At 42.7% G+C, this 22220-nt stretch overlaps 1 protein-coding gene across 2 annotated transcripts in view; it reads left to right on the forward strand.

The window, feature by feature from the left end:
* The first annotated feature begins 10113 nt into the window (after nt 1–10113).
* The window catches only part of EGFLAM (EGF like, fibronectin type III and laminin G domains), a 76697-nt gene continuing 64590 nt past the window's right edge, over nt 10114–22220 (forward strand). For both annotated transcript variants that reach the window (XM_051643270.1, XM_051643271.1), the window contains exon 1: nt 10114–10326. In XM_051643270.1, the coding sequence (XP_051499230.1) occupies nt 10212–10326 (115 nt within the window). In that variant the 5' untranslated portion in view covers nt 10114–10211. The remainder of the gene's footprint in view (nt 10327–22220) is intronic.

Below are 22220 nucleotides of genomic sequence, written 5' to 3' on the forward strand. Positions count from 1 at the left end.
AAATCTAGAATAGCTCTACTGATATAGCTAGAGATGGATAGATTACACTGAGTATAAGCTGATGTATTTTCATTTTTCAAGCTGTGTAAAGGTCAGTATTTACTTCCTTCTCCAAAGAAGGTAATTTATCTAATTTTTGATAGAATCCATCATTTACTAGAACATAAATGTGAAGTAGGCTGCTATTCAATATAGTTAGAGCAACCATTTGTCTGTGTTCTCTTCTGTCTGGAAATTTTGTCTGGACAGAATTTAAGAACTTTTGCACATTTTCTAGGATTTCTAGGTACCATCCCGAATACAGCAGCAGGTCTGATGGTGATATCCACATCCCATCTAGTAAACAAGCTGTTTATACAAGCACTGCAAGCACTACATAATGTACACTCAGATGTGTTTCTGAAAATAAAACCTGGACAAAACCACCGCAGCACTAATGAGGTTTTAATATTACAGAATACGGTAATCCAAAACAGTTTCAAATGGATATTGTAGGGAAGTCCCTAAAAAACTTAATGCCAGCCTCATAAAGTCCAACAAGACCAAGTGCAGGGTCCTGCACCTGGGTCAGTGCAACCCCAGGCACAAATACACACTGGGGGAAGAATGGCTGGAGGGCAGTCCTGAGGAGAAGGACATGGGGGTGGCAGTTGAAGAGAAGCTCAACATGAGCCACCAGTGTGTGCTGGAGCCCAGAGAGCAACTGCATCCTGGGCTGCATCAAAAGAAGTGTGGCCAGCAGGGCCAGGGAGGTGATTCTACCCCTCTGCTCTGCTCTGGTGAGACCCCACCTGTGGTGCTGTGTACAGCTCTGGTGCCCTCAGCACAGGCAAGGCATGGAGCTGTTGGAGACTGTCCAGAGAAAAGCCACAAAGGTCATCAAAGGCCTGGAGCACCTCTGCTATGAAGACAGGCTGAGAGAGTTGGGGCTGTTCAGCCTAGAGAAGAGAAGGGGAGACCTTATAGCACCTTCTGGTGCTTGAAAAGGTCCTAAAGGAAAGCTGGGGATGGGCTTTTCATCAGAGAAGATAGTGATAGGACAAGGGGTAATGGTTTTAAACTGAGAGAGGGGAGTTTTAGGTTAGATATTAGGAAGAAATTCTTCACTCTAATGGTGGTAAGGAACTGGAATGGGTTGCCCAGGGAGGTGGTTGATGCCCCATCCCTGGAGGTAAGGTCAGGTTGGATGAGGTTTATTGTAGCCTGGTTTAGTGTCAGGGTTTGCTGCTTAAGGCAGAAGGGTTAGAAGTTGATGATCTTTATGGTCCCTTCCAACCTTAATGATTCTATGACTCTATGATTCTATGTGTGTAGTTCTCAGTTCTTCTAATACTAAAAAAAAATTATCTTATTATTTTATTTTTCTCTTTAGTTCTTTATTTTCAGTATTATAACTGAATTAGTTCACTTTACCATTCTTTTTGAATCATATCTATGCAGATATTAAGACTATGTAGGAAATCCTATTAATCTGTAGCATGTACACCTGAAGAACTAAAGACAGCTGTCTCTAGGGGGCTGGGTTGATAGCTTCCTCTCTCTCTTTTCTTGTTAAGCCAAAGCATAATTTATTGCTTTTAAACTTTTAATTAGAAATTAAATTTTATGGGCTCTTCTTTCAGAGTCCACATGTGATTTCTGGACTCATTAAGATTAGACAGAGTTTTAGTAGTTGCTATGTTGAGAGTAGCGTAGCTCAGAGACTTCCGTACTGTTTGGTATCTGCACAGAAATATCTGGCATAGACCAAAATACAGGAAGGGAAATTTCCTCACTATAGCAGCTGCTCTTTCTGCCTGGAGTTCAACTACAACAGAAACAAAGTGGTTGCAGCTTCAAGTGGCCCCAAGCAGAGAGGTGTTATAAATTATGTCTAAACCCCTCAACATCCATCTAGCATGCAAAGTCTGCAAAAGTCACAAAAAGTCTTTCAGTTGAGCTTACCAGCTTTAGATCAAGCCCATTAAGTTAATTATGCAAGGTCTGCAGAACTATGAGCTCCAAGTTACAAGCAATGTGTCTTATTCCTATCACATCAATAATAACGAATGTGGTCAGATAAGGAATGAACTCACATTGAAATTACAAGCTGAACAGACCTTTCTTTTCACTTTCTCCAACACAAAATAAATCAACAGGTCCATGGCAAGTGGACAGCTGTCTCGGCAGGTCCCTCTTCATATCCTCTCTAGGCAAGGATGCAGAAAGGGACTGCCAGCTGGCAGCAGGATAACTCACGGATGAAGCCAACTTCCCACTGGACAACTCACTGCCAGGACATCTCACCAGCAAGACACCTCTATGCTGGGTCATCTCTGTGCTGGGACAGCTCTCTGAGGGGACAACTCTTCTTCAGATCTTCCTCTTCTTCAGATCTTCCTCATCTTCAGCAGATAAGGAATGGCACAGCTCTGTGTCATCTGCTGATCTGTGAAGAGCTGTCCCCACAGATGGCTGTCCCAGCATACAGGCGTCCTGGCATAGAGTTGTCCTGGCATAGAGTTGTCCCGGCTGTGAGTTGTCCATGCTGAAATGTCCTGTGCAGAGTTGGTGGCCGAGAGTTGTCCTAGACCCTGAGGAGGTGTTCAGCGGTAATCGGTGATGTCATGTTCTGCTGTGCAAGATGGGGATGGACAGCAGGCTGATGCTGGGAGGAGACTGCGTGGTGTTCTCCAGGAATTTCATACCAAACTTGGAGTCCTAAAGCACTCCCTCACAGTGACTTCATACTTGCAGTTGGGATGCCATGTTTCTTGACAGTGAGAAAATTCAAAGTCAAAGGAAAATGAGATGCACAAACATGCCAGAAGGCAGCACAGCCAACCAGTAGCTTGAAATACTCTAGCATGGGTATCACATGTGATGTGTGTTTACAGCTGCCCTCCACAGAAGCCATCAGCCACCTTCAGAGTTATGATTGAATCAGCAGAACGATACTGTCATCTTCTGAAACTGTGTTACAGACCAGCACCATTTTCCTTGTTGTGTTTCGCAAACTGCCAAGAGGTGAGACCTGAAGTGTGAACTCACTGCATAGTCACTAGAAGTAAAAGAAAAGCTAATTTGTGACTTTTCCTAGTCTGTAAAATCTGCTGCTCTATGACTACCTGAAAGACCACTTGGTTTTGTGCTTTCAGGGAAAAAAAGAGTGTCTGAGCTCCCATATACGAACAGTCTGTGCTATTTATGTGCTAGCATTTGCTTCCAAACAATCATGCTTAAAACAAGAGATTAACTTGTCCCTTGGGATTTGGTGGAACCTCAGTATTACTCTATGCAGGTGTGGCCAAAGGAAATTATTGCGTAAAACACCTTTCAGCCCAAAGAATAAGAATCATCATCTTTTGATACAATTAGTACCTCACTAGTTTCATACTTATTCAAGCAGGGGCTTTTCTGATTACATGAAGAGGTAAGATAATTTAAGTTAGGCTTATGAAATAAATAATGCAACTCTCTTGTGTTTTCTTGGCCAAAATTGAAAAAGTTAAAGGTTTCACGATTTCTTCACCATGTGATTCTGTCTTGGTGCTGTCAGTAACTTAATGGTCTATTGATTGGAACTTGCTATTATTGAAGAAGTATTATTACTGTGTTAGGGCAAAAATGAAAAACTGCTTTTAACGATCTTTCAAAAGTTTTGTGATTTTTCCAAAGCTTCTTAGAGGTTTATCAAAATGCAAGACAGCTGAAATTAACTCTACAGTATTATCTCTGTGTTTATGAGACAGCAAATTAACTGTGGCAAGTGAAGATTTCAGTGATCTTCACAAAGAGACAGAGGAGGAACATTTTAGATGAATCCATGCACAAAATTAGTTGAAGACCCCTTATTTCTTACATTTGTCCAAAGTGGGAGACCATGTGAAGCCTACAACTAGGTTTTTAAATGTCAAGGTCCAAAGCTCATCTGGTATGTGATGGAGTGTGTTGCATCTAGGGTGATCTGTTAAAAAACTGAGACTTCAAGAGCATGACTGGGCTCCTACAAGGTATGTGGTACTAATACTGAAGTTTTCTCCTTGACCCTCTGACTTAGAAAGAAAAATTCAGCTTCTTAAAACTTTTGCTGGTTCCTCCAGTCCTTACATTTCCCTATGGAAAGGGAGGAAGAGACTGATTGAGTGAACCAGCAGATCTTGTAGTCATCCTCTTCACCTTCAACGACCTTCCTGGATGTGTCATTCTTTCTGAAAATTCATCCTTTACTGCTCTTCCTGCAAGTGAAGAGGGTGGTGAGATTCGTGGAGAATCTGGTATTTCACTGAGGCACCATGAAGTGGTATTAGTGAGTAAAGGAAATGAAACTCCATCCATTCATCAGGAGAGCCCTGTCACTTACCTCTCAGCAGCATCATCAGCATAAGGGGAAAGAGATAAAATTTGATCAGCATTCCCCCATTCAGACTTCACTTTTCCCTTCCTTCTTCAGACATTAGTGGCAGACTATAGTTCACTTGTCTTTATTGTATGGGTACTACTTCAAATGGAATGGGAATTAAGAGCAAATGTGAAAAAGCCACGAATTGTGGTACTTCTAAAGTGTTATTTCTGCAGAATTCACCTCCCGTCCCCATATTCACTGTAAATGAACTGTACAGGTCCAGAGATGCATGGAACTCACTGTAAACTCTGGATGATGCTTTGTGATGCATCTCTTTTTTCTTCGTTCTGTAATCCTGATCAGGAAAGTGGAAGAAATACCCTGGGAGATGATACATGCACTGATCTGTGAGGTTAACGGATGAGAGGGTGCGAAGAGCATACATATTATGTTGAACAGAAAAATAATGAAAGTCAGTCTTTGAAGTAATATTTTTTGAGACCAGCAGAAAAACTGAAACAGGAGAACAAGTGTGAAGATGTTGCCCTGAACTCCTTAAAGCACTGTGGATCATTAATTTCTCTTTACATTATCATCACAAACTGAAAAGAAAAATAAGCCTATATTGGGCAATGCATGATTTCCTCAACACCTCCCACACTTACGAATACTGGATACGTAATATTTGATGCAAGCAAGTTTTATGAGTGTCTAAGAAACACTTAGGTTTGTAAAAGAGTTCCTTTCTGCCTTCTGCTGCTTTACATTACATTTACCATAGGTCCAAAGTCTGGCAAGAACCGTCTTGTTAACAAGCAGAGAAGAATGTGCTCCATTAAATCACCTGGAATACAACTGGCAAATATTGACCTATCTGAGATGAGACTGTGAGAGGTGAAAGAAATGTGTTAACAATATACTTAGGTTCTTAGGTGAGAATTTTTTGGAATTCAGGTCTTTGTGCTTATATTGTTTCTTTTGAGCCAAATAAGGGACAATATAAAGAACTCTCTGAGCTCAAAATAATACTTTCTCCACCTTACCAAAACCTAGCCAAAGAAGATAAAAGTAGAAGGAGAACAAAATTGTTAAAACTAGAACCTCTAAATGCAGAAATAACTCTAACAGAAAGAATAACTCAGCAACTTTATCGCAAACCACAGGTGTAAGGTTTGGCATTTACTACTACCACTCACGTTGCTAGCATCATTTCCAAGTGGCTCCTTGTGTTCATGAATCTGCCCATTTTGAGGTTAAATTTACTAAGACTGAGTGATCTTTGGAGATTACCTTGAGCATTTCTGGCATGCTGACAGCCTAATCCATGACCAGAATGCTGTAAAATTATTTGCTAGACAAAGTAAGGAACAGTACTATTTACAGAAAGAATCTGAGGGTAAAACCTCAGGATTTGAACACATGAACTACAATATCCATTCTGGAGTGCTGGCACAAATGGATGATTTTGCTCACTGCTAATCACATTCATTTTAAACAAAGTAATAAAATTGGCCCACAAGTGGAAGAAAGGAACATTAAATGTTTATCCACTATAATCCTATTGTTTTAACAATGTAATGCACAGTAATTACTAATTATAAATAAACTGCTGATGCTTGCCAAAGTGTCATCCTATGTTTAATAAAAATGTAGAGAGTGTTAGGAAAGAGCATTTTACAGCATGATAAATACTGACCAGGCATAAGAAAAGTGAAAAAGAGTGAGGGCAAAAGAGGGAGACAACAATTAGGAACCTAATGGTTTGTACTGGGCAGATGACTGCAGGGTTATGACTATGTATCTAATTACTAATCATCCTCCCTTGCCTCCCTTTTGATCTCAGCATTTACCTATTTCATGCCCAAACGTTTTGGGCACAACAAGGATTTATGTTATCTATTTTTTCATGTGTGTAGAACAACTAGTCTTGACTGTGGTTTTTAAGTCCTAACACACTACAAATAACTGGTGAAATGTAATGAATAAAAATAGTCTGAAATACAATAGGAGATAGGGAGATAGGGGATAGAGCTGGCAGTGTAATAAAAAAAGACTGTAGTGACTCATCTGGTGCAGATGTGGTCTGCAGAGGGACTTCTTTGTAGCACAGCTGTTGCTTGCAGTTGTATGGACTGCTCATTTGTGTTGACTTTCTGACTATGCCACAGCCAATCCATATGAGAGACACTGGAGGAGAGAAAGAACCTGAGCCTTTGGAAAGATGGGCTTAAGTGGTCAGTTTGGGGAATAAATAAAAAACTGATGCTGCTTGTTTTTATATTTTCAGCATTTAATGTGTAAATGTCTAGCATGTCTCTAATGTATAGTTTATGCAGTAAAGTATGAGTAAAGGCTAAACAGAGTTTGTTTGGGTTTTTTGCCCCAGGTGAATTAAATCTAGGCTCCATAGACTGTCTGATGAAAAACAGGGAGATGACAAGAGTCTTGAAGGCTCAGTTCAGACCCAGATCTGCAACAAGTAGATAGTGTCAAAAGTTAAGAACCTAACAGGATCAACTCATCTCTTCACCATTTCAAGGTGGTTGAAATTTACATTAAGCTTTAGATATTTCCTAATAATTCCTTGCATTCCTGTTCCAGTATGCACAGAGAGGGGCCATGTGCTGCCTCTTAGAGAAGAGATATGAGGGGAAAACTCTGTGCTCTCTGTTGTATTCCATTGCTTCCCAGAGTAAGAAACTGCAGTCTGGAGCCCAATTCCCTCCCATAATATAGGAGAAAGAATGGAGTATTTCACTTGAACATAGGTCTAGTATATCCAAATTAATAGACTGGTTTAGTTAGCATTTTCCCCAGTGGAGTACATTAAAAAGACAATGATGGAAAACTGCCTCCACCACCACTAGAAACCTGGGCTTATGGATTTCTGAGAGAGTGTGCCTCAGTCCTTATCACCAGCCATACACAACCACTGGTGAACTGGGCACATGATGGATAATTTACAGATCTACATAGCCTTGGTGGCAAAAATATCCTGTCACTGGCACAGAGATGGCTCTGAGGCTGTATCCAATCCCAGACCACTGATTATAGCTGGATCCAGACAAAAAAAGTTTCAGGTGAGGACAAGGAGAAGTAACTGGATGACTAACAAATGTACTCCTCTGGCATCCCAGAGTCCTCCACAATAAAGGCAATTTTTTCATCTGTAAGAGAATGATGACTGAGAGGCTGAGACTGGCGTCCCAAAACTCAGCACTCTGAGAATTACATGGACCACACACTCATCTTGCCTTCTCCCAGTTCAGTACACTGCATTTTTCTTTGAAACCTAATTCTAAGTTTTAATTCTAGACAGTCCACTAAAATGTTTCTCTTTCTAGAGAGTGGATACAGTACCAAATGTGTACCAAGCATTATTCATGTTAATCACTATGCTACTGGAAGACAACTGGGAACTGTGCCAAGGAGGAGAGTCTAAGAACCTTACCAGTGAGAAAGCCACTGGGATTCATTCTGTTATTTAGAGGGAATTCAATGGGCTTGTGGTGGATTACCATTGTTGGTAGGATTTTCAAGAACATCTGTCCATGCAACCCAGAACTGAATATGCCATTCCATTCTAGCAGAAGGCAAGTTTCCAGCTTGTATGCTGCAGAGATAATCTTCCAAAACTGTAACTGAAATTACAAAATCTGCCTGAATCTTACAACTGCCTAAAACTTGGGAGTATGAACTTTTTCAATTCAATCCATATGGCCTCAGCAAATCTAGCTACTACTAAAACACAGCTTACTTCTGGTAGATAGGTGGGTGTGAGAGAGCAAACAAACTACAGAGGCTGAGTGCTGCCAGAAAAAAGGTCAGAGGAAGGAAGGAAGGAAGGAAGGAAGGAAGGAAGGAAGGAAGGAAGGAAGGAAGGAAGGAAGGAAGGAAGGAAGGAAGGAAGGAAGGAAGGAAGGAAGGAAGGAAGGAAGGAAGGAAGGAAGGAAGGAAGGAAGGAAGGAAGGAAGGAAGGAAGGAAGGAAGGAAGGAAGGAAGGAAGGAAGGAAGGAAGGAAGGAAGGAAGGAAGGAAGGAAGGAATTTGATGACACCACACTGTACAAATAGCAATCGCTTGAACTGTAGACCAAGAACCAGCTTAGCTGCCCCCTGTGACTTCTGGGCAGATACAGAGTCCAGAGTTCATTATCTGCTTCGTGAACTGGTGTTTCACAATGTACTGCAGTACATTCCCCACTGGGAATTCCTGCCATGGGCACTTCTCCCACCCATACATACTGCAGTTCCTCCAGCTCTCTAAAGGCAGGCTGATAAGGGTGTGAGAGAGACACCACTGGCACCTCAAACACACTAACAGAAATACTCCTCATTTCTAATTCCTGCAGCCTCAAGCATTGTTTTCCAGCACAGATCACTCCAAAACTCACAAGCTGCCCTTTCTAAGAAGTCCAGGTTTCTGTCTCCTTGCTGTGTCCCTGAGGATGGCAAAGGCTGTCCTCTCCACTGTCTTCTCTGATTTTCTCCTCCAAATTCTTTCTGAGGTACTTGCAGTGCTTTTACAGGATATGGGCTCCAACTCCCTTCCTCTGATCTTCTGCCCAAATGGACTTCATCACCATTTCCTTGTCTCCTCTTGTACCCCAAAAGGGTACAGCTTTCCTCTCTCAGAATTGTTCCTGCAGACAGACAGTTTTTCTTCTGATCTTCTCCTTCTTTTTTTCCTTCACACATAATAAAATTACAGCCTGGAATTCATTGAACAGAGTATCAGTGTTACAAGTTTAATTAAATTCAAAAAGCAACTGTATAAACATACATAATTTATATGACATCAGATCCACTCAAAGTTACCAAAATGAACAGCAAAACAAACAAATACAGTTCACTTCCAAAACAAAGCTCACACAAACCCTCAAGACATAACAACTCTGATGTTTCAGAGCTTAAAGTGATCTCTAAGTAAGACATTAGGATGAGACCAGAGGGCAGATCATCTCACATCTGCCTAATATAAAGTTTCATGTGCCTTCCTGTCTGTTACATTTCAAAGATGGGATACTGGACCAAAAAGATCTGGTCCTTCACCCCACCAGTGCTATACTGGTTTTCAGGGATGCTTTAGGCTCCTTCTTGCTCATCCATTCCTGCTTTTTTGTGGGATCCTCAAACTTCACAGCTTCCCCATGCCTTCCTCCCCCAGCTCTCCCCATCCCCTCTAATCTCCACAGGGGATTCTATATTAGTCTGAGTGGCTGGATGGGCCTCAGCCTCCATCTGAGGGGATTAAACTTAATTTATCCTCTTAACTCAGCAACAGCTTCCTCACTGAATCCTCTCTTTAGCTTTGCCTTCACCCCAGAACTTGGCTACTTCTTCAGCCCCCATCCATCCCCGGGGAACCAGGGGAAAAAAGGAAGAAGCCATGAACCCAAGTGTCAATGCCGATGCCCCCTGGGGAGAGGAGCAGCCGAGCTGGGGTCCCGCAGTACGGGAGGGAGCCGACGACACCCCTCTGAGCAGAGGGAGGGCAGGGACGGGGTCCCCGCTGTGGGAAGAGGGGCACACCTCAGCGCCGGCTTACCGAGGGGACACGGCAGGAAGGGAGGGGGTGTCACCCGGCAGGGGACGCCCCGGCCCCTCCGTCGCGGGGCCAGGGGGTTGCGGCGCGGCGGGGGGCGGCTGCGCCCCGCGGGGGAGGTGCCGAGCCGTGCCCAGCGCCGCCGCGGTAATCCCATCACAGGGCCGGACCCAGCCTCCTCCCCCCGCTTTCCCTTCCCTTCCCGTCCCGTCCCGTCCCTCCCTTCCCTCCCCGTCCCTGCCCGGAGCGCTGCGGGCCCCGCCGCTCCGCTCCTCGCCGGCCCCAGCCCCGCTCCCCGCCCGGCTGCTGCCCAGAGCCGGCGGCGGCGGGGAAAGGCGGCTCACATGGAGGTGCCGGGCGGCTGCCACCGCCTCTGCTCCTGGCTCGCCTCCCTCCTGCTCCTGGCTTCGTGCGTCGGGTGCGCGGCGGCCCCGAGGAGGAGCATCCCCCGCCGGCAAGGTAGGGCGGGCGGGCGGCGGTGCCGGGGCGGGGGGATGCCCGTCCAGCGCGGCCATCGCGCACGGACGAGTTTCGCCTCCCTTTAAACTGGCATTGTCGCGGGGGCAGTGTGCGTGTGTGTGTGTGTGTGCGTGTGATGCCCGCGGGGCCCGGTGTCAGGGCAGTGCCCGCCGCCCCTCGGGCCCCTGCTGGAACCTGACTTGGAGGTCTCGGCGCTGCCGTGTGACACGAACTCGTCCTGGAGCTTCCCTGCAAGCTTCTGCTTTGTCCTCCCACCCGGGAGTGGGAGAGGATGCCCAGCCAGGAGCAGGGAGTGCGCCGCTGGAAGCGGCGAAGTTCCAGAATCGGTGTCCTGTCCATTTCTCTGGCATTGTACACCCCGTGCCGGGCGGCGGTTCACTGGAGTTACGGACCTGGACCTTACTGCTACGACTGCGGGAGGAACTGGCACAAGTTTTACCTTTTTTTGTTTGTTTGTTTGCTTTGTTTTTTCCGCGGAGCCCGCAACCTGTGGTGCCGCGCGAGCAGAGCTGGAGCCGGGTGAACCTCTGTGCCAGCCGCAGGTTTCCCCTCGGCAGGGCTGTGCTTTGGCTGTGACATTTATGTGCGTGGTAGCGGATAGCATAAGACACCCACTGCTGAATGTGAAGCAAAAATGTCTAGGGAAGCAATAATTTAATAGAATATAGAGTTATTCTGCACCAAACATGGTGTGGGGTGCTGCAAGGTCCCGCTTCTGGCTGAGCGTTACCTGCGACCTGCAGGGGAGTTCCCACGGCTCTCACGGGGTTTTTTGCACGTTGATGAGGGTGGTACGTGGTCCTTAGCTGTTGAAAGTTAAAAACCCGGACTCTGAGCAGTTTTTATAGCCCGTGCAGTCGGCAGCACATGAAACAGTAAGGAAAAATGTAAACAGTAAGATGGGACGGAGCGCATGGTGAAGTTTGACATTCTGCATACTTAAAAAATCGTGGTGTTTAGACACCCAGATAGTTTAATACACTGAGACTGTCCCAGAGTCTTTGACCCCAACACCAGTTTTGTTCACTAGCTTCACTGGTGTCAGATCAAGGAAAAAAATAATAAGTTTACCAAATTCTGCCTTAGCTCACAAAGTGTTGCAGGATCAGACCCTTTTTGTGTATATTCCAGAGTATTAAAAGATATGTATTGCTGTTTTTTAGAATCAGTATTGTGCACTCTCTTGCTCTTGTAAGGAAAGAAAAATAAAAATGCCTGTACAGTTGGAAACTTAATACTTAAATACAGCCTGAGCTTAAAGCCCTTATTGGACAGATGGCTAATTTTACTTGTCTGACCTTGTCTCTTAGGGATCTAGTCCCATGATCCTTGGTTATCATAATAGCTTCCATAAGTACTTGAAGAAATTAGGTAGACAGTAGTTGTGAATGAGAAGATCAGCAGTTTGCATTAAAATTCTAGATTTGTAAAGTTGGGGGTGGAAACATGTAAGCATTTTAAAAAATTCCTCTACTGTACTGATGTATTTGTTGCCCCTAATCAGGGCAGGATGACAGGCCTAGTGGGAGGGTATCCTACGTGTTGAATTAAAATAGTTATAAACTCGGGAACAAATTATTAGTAGTACTGTGGAAGAGACAAATTAATTTAGTAACGTGTTTATATTAGTTCTGTTAGCTGCACCTTTTTTATTTTTTTTAATAGCTTATATGATTTCAGGTTCACTGACTGATTCAGTCATTCCTTTTCTACCTTTTTTTTCACTGTGTAAGAAGTAGCCAGTTTTATATGGGAGCATTTTTTTTCAAAATCTGTGCAAACATTTGAAAATCCAATTGTAGCAAGATTTGAAGAGGGAAATCCCTCAGCCAGTTTGTGTGCAACAGTAGATTATTTAAATACCATCTGCATTCTGCCAAGGGCTGTTGGAATTGTGGGCTTTTAGGATCCTGTGGCTGGGTCTTTGCTGTGAAGTGTTGCTGACAAAACACTGAGAACAGCTATATTTCCAGGTGACTCACATCTGCCTTGTTCTGTGGTGTGTCACTGGGTGGTTAAGAGTGAAAGGGAGCTGTCATTTGCTGGCACATCTAAAAGCTCTGGGTGAAGAAGAGCTAAGATAGTAAAAACTCCTTTAAGTTTGTCTTTTTAATATATTTTTTTAAAAATTTTCTTTTCTTTTCTTTCGCTTTGCCCTTTTAATACCAACAGAAGTGAGACTTTACAGGAATTGTGACTGAGGTGGAAGTGCAAGGTTGTATTGAGATAGAAATTACAAAGCTAGTTCATCTTCAATAACTGGAGCTGACTGGGAGACCCTGTGGGTCAAAAGAAAAAGAAGTTGTCAAATATATCTCAATTTTTTCAAAATTTTTTTGTTCAGGCCTCACCCTACAAAGATAAATTTTGTAATCCCAAGAAAGCAATAGAGTGAGAAATCTGTCTATGAAGTCAGAAATAAAGTATACAGTAAAATGGCCACAAATGCAACTCCTTAAATTAAGCTTCAGAGAAAAAGCTGTTGTGCTCAAATTTGAAACATCCTGATGGCTGCTGAACTAATTTGAACATTTATTTACAGTTACTTGATACATTTGCTGGAGTCGAGGAAACAGGATGACAGAGACTTTGGGAAGGGCTTAAAACAAATCCTTAGACACCGTGTGGTGAATAGCATAGTTGGGAACAGATTAGGCTGGGATTCTCTAAATCTTGTACTTCCAGAAGCTGGCACTTCTGCTGCTGCTTTCATGTTGTTTTCCTGCTTTTGCCTTCTGTGAAGACACAGACCTTTTCCTCCTGTTTCGAGTTTCACTCAACTGGTTGAATGCTGGAAAGCTAAAACCTTGCCCCCAATGTGTAATACCACTACTATTATAAACACGATAATATTGAATTTTAATGGTTCTATGATTTTAGAGGATTATAGTGGAAAGAGCCAAGCACTCAGCTAATTTCCCATGAATGTTCATTGTATGAACTTGTTGCACTGGATTGCACTGCTGCTTTTTTAGTATCAGAGTGTGACATACCAGTAGCCTGTAAAATAATAAAACTGTTGAGTTGGTCTGCGTGGAGAAAAAAAAATCATTTCTGATTCTTAGGAATTTCCTTTATTTATATATTTTTTTAAATCTTATTCTCGCCAACAAAGAATTAGGGTTGTATCTATTTCCCAGATGTCTGTAATTGTAGACATCACTGGCTTTGTGTGTAAATGCTGGAGGAATCAGACCTGTTAAAGTCTGAAGACTTAGCAAGAGCATAGCACTCAGTATCAGAGCCAGATTTTCGAAAGAGTCTAGCTCCCTGGCCAGCACTACAGTAAATTACATTTCTCCAAATAACTTGGCACTGTGATACTTGAATTCTTTAACAAAATCTGGCTAGAATAAGAGCTGCTGGATATGAAATGCTTTTGAAATGCTAGCCCTATCTAGGTATCAAAATAGGTCAAACTGCCTTGAAAGGCACATATACAGATATGGAAAATGTAGCAATGTCCGGGAAGGAAGATGCTTATTTGAGTTTTTTAAAGACTACAAATTTTATTGTAACAGCAATAGAATGAGTTGTAATTCACTAGCATAATAAATTCTGCATGTACAGAGTGCAAGGGTAAGGTTGATCTGCTGTGAGTGTGAAATGCCGGAGAAAAGGAAGGAGTCCAGAGCTGAATGATTCCTAACGTGAGTGATGCAGAGCTGGCAGAGCCAGTGTGTATCTGTGAGCTAAAACTAATGAAGAAGATGTGAATAATTTATTTGGGGGAAGATTAATATAATTCCTTTACTTTTCCAGACATTGGCCAAAACACTGGCTATCAGATCACACTGTTCGGTGTCTGCAACACCAATAAAGTCAACCAGGCACTAATTATATATGCATGTTGTTTATTTGGGTGTATGTTGTGTCATAATGCTGTGTGACATTTTCGTTTGTACAGGACTTGCTCTTGTACCTTTTGTGCCCATCTCCTGGCAAATCCCACCAGCCCTGATCACTCCCATCACCACCTTGTCCGGATACCAGCATTCTCCTAATACCCTCTGGGGCAGCAAAGGGAGTGCACAAAATTATTTCACTTAAGCATGTTACTTGGCCTGTCCCTGCTAATTGCTCATTTTGAAGTATGTTTTCTCATTTTAATTAGACTTATTTGCAGCAAAGTGTGTCCTTTCCATCCTGAAATCTCTGTCTTCCTCTAGAAAAGGAAACTTTGGGTAAATGTTTCTCTTGGGCACCCTTTTGCCAATGCTCTCCCTAAAACTACTACACAGACTTTCATTAGTGTTTAGAAAGGTAAAACTAGCCAAGAAGCTTTTAAAAAATGGGTGGAATTATACCTATACCAGATACTGGGGTTCCTAGTGATGCTTTGGAGAAGAGGGGTTGTTTTGGAGTTAAGGCACTAGGCAAATGTTTCTGTCCTGAGCCTGTGACAGACTTGCTGAGAATTTGCCAGTCCTTCCCAGTCCAGATTTTCAGTTTTGAAAGTGGAGCTAGAGTGGTTTTGTGCTTTTTTTCCTTTTTCACCTGTGCCACATTAGACAGTAATAGGACTTCTGTAGGGTTCTCAGCACAGCTCTACCCCAATGTTAGTCAAGGCTAGGCATTACCTTATTAATAATATGAAGGTGAATGCCTCCATATCTTCTAGCCTGCCTTGCAGAAAAAAACACCCTCTTTTTTTTTGCTGTCAGAATCACAGTGACACTGGACCAGACAGGGCACAGCACTGTGTACTGTACACAGAACATTCGTAGTGAGCACATCCAACCATCAGATACACCCGAAACTTAGTGGCAGGGATTCTGGGTGAGATTCACCCAAAAAACATCCTGAGGAGCAGGAGAGTACCCTGCTGTCCTAAAATGGAAAATCGCACTGGGTGAGTTGTCTTTGGTGTCCCGCAAACTCATCAGTTAGCTGAGAGTACACTTGAGAGTTTCCCATTCCTCAGATCATGCTTATATTGGGACTCAAGCTTATGCCTGACTCTGTTTATATCCCTTTGATGTGGTTTTACTGAAAACGCATTTGTAAAAGGTGACTAACATTGTAGCTTCATGATGGAGACTCAAACCAGGACTGATAGGACTTTTTCATAGCTTTTGCACCACAATGGAGTGGAACACTAAAATAAATGGTTATGGAAAGTTTTCCTCATATTAAAAGTTATTAAACTATATCGAAGATACCTCTAATCTGACTAAATTATCATGAAGAGGTCTTTGCAGAATTTATTAGTTCACATATTAAAGAGTGTACAATTTTGTGCCATATTTACTGGTGAATGTGCAACAATGGTCTGTGATCATGTACTAAAAGACTTTCTAAACCTCAGGCACGCAGGAGACTATGTTAGCTATGTGATCTTGAATAAAATTTCCCAGCAGTTTTCTGTGCAAACAAATGATCTATCTAAAAAAACACCTCTAAAACCACAGAAAACCCAAAACCTGTTATTTGTAATTAATTTAAAGTGAAAGGAAATACTTCTGGTAAGAATAGGCAAGATTTTATTTCTGGTTTTTTTTCTTAATTTTTTAGTGAAGATGCTTACACATGAAAATCATATTAGTTGTTTCATATAATATGAATATCCAAACAACAGAAAAAGAGAAGCATCGGGTTTTTTTCAGACTTTTCAGAGTCACTGAGCTGAGAGCAAGCACAGCCAAATTAATCTTTGAAAGTTACTGCTTCAGGAGGGCATAAGCCACTGAAAATTGGAGGCCTAGGGGAAAATCTCCATCACAATCAGGTTAACTCAAACCTAGGTAATGATACAGTGTGTGATGATCCATAAAACTCTCTAGGAGAGAGGTGTATAGTGTGAAAAACACCAAGTTCACACCAGTTTTTCTACTGAGCTCAGTGTAACTACACCCAGGAATAATGACTACTCATGAGGAAAGCTCCTCAGGATAATGAGCTCTGATGAAAGATAAATCCACACAATATTGACCCAGGGAGAGTTACTCAAAAGGAAGAGGACAGCTAGCTATGGCACAGTGGGAAAAAACTGTTATTCTGTTATTGAATTTCTGGCCATGTAATTGGATGGTCAAAATACACCAGCTTTGATTTCTTACAAATATCTTTAATTCAGGCATTGCCTAAAGTTATCCAGGATAATTTTTAGATCTAGAAGAGGAAAACAATGTGCAGATGCTAATATGTTCTGCACCTGGCTTTCTCAGTGTTATCACCAAATGGTGATGGGGTGTCTTTCCAGTTATATATATATTAATCTTATAAACATTTCTTAAATAACAGTGCATATAGCAGTTATACTAAGAGTAGTTGTTCTTGAGAAGAGGACACTGAGGGGCTCTGAGTTTCCCTGTGTCCTCAGAGTGTAGTCAGGCTGGTGTAACTCACACAGAAAGAACTCTGAGCCTGGAAGAATCCCAAGCTAAATTTTCCTTTACACCTTTCTGGATTTTTAAAGTAATTTAAAATTGCTGGCACTTGTGAAAATGATGGTACAGTCAAGTATCAACAGCTTTGAACATCTGGAATTTGCAATTTGAATTGTCTCTCTAAAATGAGGGGAAATTGCCATCTTGTGAATGTCGATCATGCTGCTTTCAAACACAAAGATCATTTTGATTCTTCTGATGTGTCAGAGGCATTGTTGCCCATATAGTTTTAAATCAAGACCTGCTTTGTGCTGCTGAGCTAAAAAATCTTCTGAAAAAAATCCTAAAGGCAAAGGATATAGAGAATTTTGCTAAGGTTAAACTCTTTCATACATGAGAAATTTTAACCAAAATATCATTTTAGGAAAAAAAAATAAACAAATGAACAAATCCCGTCAAACTGCACATGATGGAAAGTAAGTGCCTAGGACTAGAACTTTTGTGGTTTAGAGACAGCAGAATCCAGAATTTGTTACTTGGAACAGAAATATTTCAGCTCTGTTTCATATTCTGCTTTCTAGATAATCACAGGAGAAGAAAACATGTTTCTAAAAATAAGTAGGCTTTTAATGAAGATGACTATTTACAGAGATGGTGGCATTGTAGCCGGTACTCCAGCCATGAACACAGAGATCACGGTCCTGCTGGCATTTTTACTTCCCTTTTCATGACGTTCGTGTTCCTGCATGAACATGTTGCATGTGGATTTCTCCTGTTTTAATCTTAATTCAACAGTCATAAAGGCAGTGCTATGGTGTGGTGAACTATAGAGTCAAGAACTGCAGCTCTCTCCATATTATACAGTGCTAATGGAATTAGTAGGCTGAGATGAGACTATTTGAGCCATTTACCGCTTTGGAGCTGTAAGATATGGAGGATGAAAGAGAAAGCCTACAGAATATAAGGGGAAGAATATCACTGCTGGACAAAGGACTCTATAGACAGCACCTAAAGTGGGTGAAAAGGGGAAAAGAGTTGTTTAACCAGATGATGCCAAGGAAGGGAATGGCTTGCATGCTGAGGCAGCCCTGGTAAAGGTTTGGGACAATGGGTTGGACTCTGCAAGCTGTAGTAGAGCAGGGAACACTTTGAGAGGATTAGGGAGATGCCAGCTTTGGGGACATTGTAACTATGCCTGGGTCATTTGCTGGTTGTTCCCCTACATATTTCATCTGTATTTGTGCTGAGATATATTTCAATGTTTCATTGTCTCTTGCAGCAAAGAAGGTTTTATCCCTCCCAGTCAGTCTCCCAGCTTTCACATCCCACTGCTTGTTACTGGCTCTGTGGATACACAGCTGTGTCCCACACTACATTTCTGTGGGTATTCAGGTTTAAAAAAAACTTGTCTATTTCTGTCACTTAATAGAGACAAAGAATTTCCTCTGTGGTTTTTACTGATAGTGCTGGTGAATGGAGGAACTTCCTGACTGCAGAAGGTAGTGAAATTATCCTGTTTCTTATGGAGGAACTGAGTCGGAGAAGAATTTCCTCGAGAAGATGCCAGATTTCCTCCCTGACATGGCCTTCAGCAGTCTTTAATCAAGTCACAGCTGGAACTGAGCTGTGTTCTCCAGCCAGGTTAGGATCACTGACCAGATACTGTGCCCTGGTGGATGTGCCCTCGCAGAGGAAAGGCCAGCAGCACCCTGGGCTTCATTAGGAGGAGTGTTGCTAGCAGGTGGAGGGAAGTGATTCTTCCTCTCTAATAAGCACTGGTGAGACACATCTGGAGGATTTGGTCCAGTTTTTTGGCTGCTTAATAAAGAGAGACATGCACATAGAGAGCAAGTACAGCAAAGGGCTATGAAGATAATTAAAGGTCTGGAGCTTCTCAGGGACAGGGAGAGACTGAGAGGAACAGTTCAGCCTGGGAAGTGAAAGACTCAGGGGTTCTTATCAATGTATGTAGATATCTGATGGGGGCAGTAATGAAGACAGAGACAGGTTTTTCTCAGTGTTGCCCTGTGACAGAGCTGTAGGCAATGGGCACAAACTGAAACACAATAAATTCCATTTAAACATGAGAAAAGACATTTTTACAATTAGAGTGACTAAGCACTTGCATGAAGAGGTTGTGGAGTCACCACCCTTAGAGACAGTCAAAAGCCAGTGGGCAAAGACTTGAGCCAACCTGCTGCAGTTGAGCCTGATATGAGCAGGAGTTTGGACTAGGCAGTCTCCAGAGGTGCCTTCCAACCTCATCCTCTCTGATTTTGCAAAGTTTCACAAGTAGCTTTTGAAACTGTGTATTTCAGCTCTCATATCTAGCTTCCTGGGTGCTATCCTCCATCCAGTCATGGCCTAAGACAAACCAATGGGACCCATGGCTCTACTTCCTATAGAGAAAGCAGGTGTTTGCTTTAGTTGTGATCAATGCAAACATGTTTGGTGGGAGATCACTGCCATTGAGGTGCTGTAGTTGTATGAGGCCTGTGCTGGAACCTTGGGCATAATGTTTATTTGTGTGGCACTCTCTTGGACACTTATGTCCATCAATAATGAGCTTCAAAACAATTACTCAGGGCTTGTAGGGATTGTGGCAACACAAGATGCTGCATGTCCTGTCCTCACCCTGCAGATTAGTTGCTTCTCACATGGTCAGCTTTGTCCTCTTTATACTTTAATCTTTGTGTGTGTGTATGTCCGTAATACATGTATAATTGTCTGTTTTTTCTATCTGACCATTTTCCCCAGAAGCTCCCTTTGAATTTTGTTTCTTATACCAAGTGAGCTCTTTCTTCAAGAGCTTAGTTTTGTAGTATGTCTCAGCAAGAGAGGAATTTGTAATAGATAAAGCAAAGAGATTAAGGGACATCAAGGAGAAAATTTTTCAAGTAGCATGAACAATTTTGCCATGGTTCCAATTGATGACAGTAAGCTCTGGATAGCAAACACCTGGAAAATACACCCTTAAGTGATATTGATTGATAAGAAAAGAGATTTTCAAGTTATCTATTTGGTGTTTTTGTAGCTTAACTGCCCTTTTTATTTCTATATATAATGAATCTGTATTTTTTTAGAAATACAAAGTCTTTGAGATGTAGTTCTCTTACATATTTTCCCCATGTTATAAATGCTTAGAAAATGTAGCAGGCTAACTTTCATGTCTATTTTTATAATTTAATTTAAAAACAGTAATACCCTGCTTAGTAGAATTTATTTTCACCAGCAGTGCCCAAGACTTGGTTAGGAATTTTATGCACTATGATAAACTTTGTTGATGTTTTTCTGTTTCTGCTTCCAGTAGTGTTTGAAGTGTCATGTTTTCTGTAGATCCCCTGATGTCCATGCTCAAAAGTTGTTTGTTTTTTTTTTTCCCTGGGGGACAAGGGTTGAATTAACTTCTGTGAGAGAAATGAAACTGAATTGGCGCAAAAGGGGAGGGAGAAGACCTGGGGTAGGAAGGAGAGGGATGGAGGAGTGGGGAGGTGGCAGGACAGGAGAAAGTATGAGACCTTGCCCTTGCTTTTGACAGTGAGCTGCTGCTTTTGCTCAGGGCTGGGATGCAGCTCTGCCTCTGGGTGACACAGTTTCCCTTGAGTGCAGTTTCCTTTGTGGCTCCCAGGTCTGTTTCACCCAGGCAGCATGTGCAAAGCCACTGGGACATCTGGCTGGAAAGCTGCTGCTGCCCCTCAGCTGAGAGGCTTTTAAATTGTTCCTACCCTAGTCCCAGTATAGAGACAGGGTCAGAGGGTATGCCAGGGGGTGCGCTTAGCATGCTGGTTCTTACCCAGCCTGTCCTATGGATTATTGAAGTCTGTTGCACAGACATACCAATGTGTTTCTTGTTTTCCACTGTTTTCTAATACTTATGTTAAACTTTCCTGAGACTTTGTGGTTTTTTTTTGTTTGAAACCTGGCCTGGTGAGGCAGCTAATGAGAAGGCATGCAGTACCAGGGCAGACAGGGCCAGCCACAGCTCATTGATCACTGGACACATCCGCAGGGACAATGCAGGTCTGAGCCCAGCCAGGAAATCGCAAGCCAGGAAGAATGCTGAGCTTTGCATTCAAGCACCTTGTAGGCTGGAGCAGGGAGAGGTGAGCCACAGTGCTTCCCTTCTCTGGGAATAGGAACATGGCTACTGTTTTCCTCTGCCAGGCCAAGATGCTGCAGAGACATCAGGGATTAAGGCAGCCACGTCTCTGCACTGGGGCTTTGACAACTGCAGAGAAAGCCAGTTTTTAGGGGCATATGCTCTGGATTTTGACTCAAGCTTCCCGGAATGTACCTGAAGTTATGCAGACGAGTATCATGGTGCTTTTTACAGGCAACTGTACACTAGGATTATACTGAAAGTGGAAAGCGCTTCCAGTAAGACAAATGTTTCACCAAGTTATCTGAGATGCAGTTACAATGTATGCACTTGTGTCAGTAAGACTGGCCTCTGAGCAGTAGTCATTAAAAACACAAGCCTGTAAGAGTTATCCAAAGATTGCCCTGCCTATTCCTCTTGACAAAGGCAGGACAGGTATAAACTAGACCTTTGCTCAGCAATAATGATGTCCCCTGCTTTGAATAACCGTCAGCATCAGGAATTCCCCCAAAGTAGTTCCAGCATGTAATCATCCACAGCTAGAAGGTTTTTTTTCTATAGCTAGGTCTTTAGAAAATTGTTTAAAAATTCAGTTTCTCCTTTGCACACCTGAAAGTCACTGTGTACCATGTAGAGCTCCCCTCCTCTCTCCTTCCCTTCTCAGCAGAGTTAGTTGGAGCCTTTCTGGGAGTGGAGTCTTGTTCCAAGGAGGAGCCTGGGGAGGGGAACAGGGCTTCCCACCTCTGCCCTTTTCTCCTGTGATCTGTAGGGCCAAGGCAAATAAGGAAAAGCCACGACAAAGTCACCACTGACATTGTGCCTGCTCCTTTTTAATGGGATTCTCTGTGTTGCTCTGTAGCTTAAGTTCTGAGCTTTGCCTCCTTCATTCCTCTTCCTTGGGCTATAAATACCCCAATGACAGTCACCTCAGATGTACCTGGGGCAGATAACAGATGCTATATACTGCATCAGAAAAACATCACATGGGTCCAAGCCTGCTATTATTATAGTGCTTAGGGTTGTTGGGTTTTTTGGCTGTTTTTTGTTTTATGTTTTTAAATTATTTTCCTTGTGTTTATTCCAGTATTTTTAAAGAACTAACCAAGACTGGGTTAGTCTCTCCAAAGGTTTGTGCACTGTGGTCTGGGTGTAAAATCATGACACCTCTATAGGGCTGGATCATCTGCAGTCTCTGTGCTGGTGCTCACTGTAGCAGCCTGCAGGTGACCCAGTGGATTTTCCATTATCAGGATCTAGGGCACTAGTAGAGGTAGGTGGCTTGTTCAGAGCAATGGCTGTCAAGATTTTTCCATTTTTTGTTGTTGTCGGTGTTGATGTTGCTACTCTGGGCACCACAAGCAGGACCAGGAGAGACCGGCTGAAATTTTCCAGTTTCAAGTCATTGTCCTTTTGTAGTTGTTTTGGCTGGGAGATTCTGGCTTTCC

The sequence above is a fragment of the Apus apus genome, chromosome Z, assembly GCF_020740795.1.
Source record: "Apus apus isolate bApuApu2 chromosome Z, bApuApu2.pri.cur, whole genome shotgun sequence".
In the NCBI taxonomy this organism is placed as follows: Eukaryota; Metazoa; Chordata; class Aves; order Apodiformes; family Apodidae; genus Apus; species Apus apus.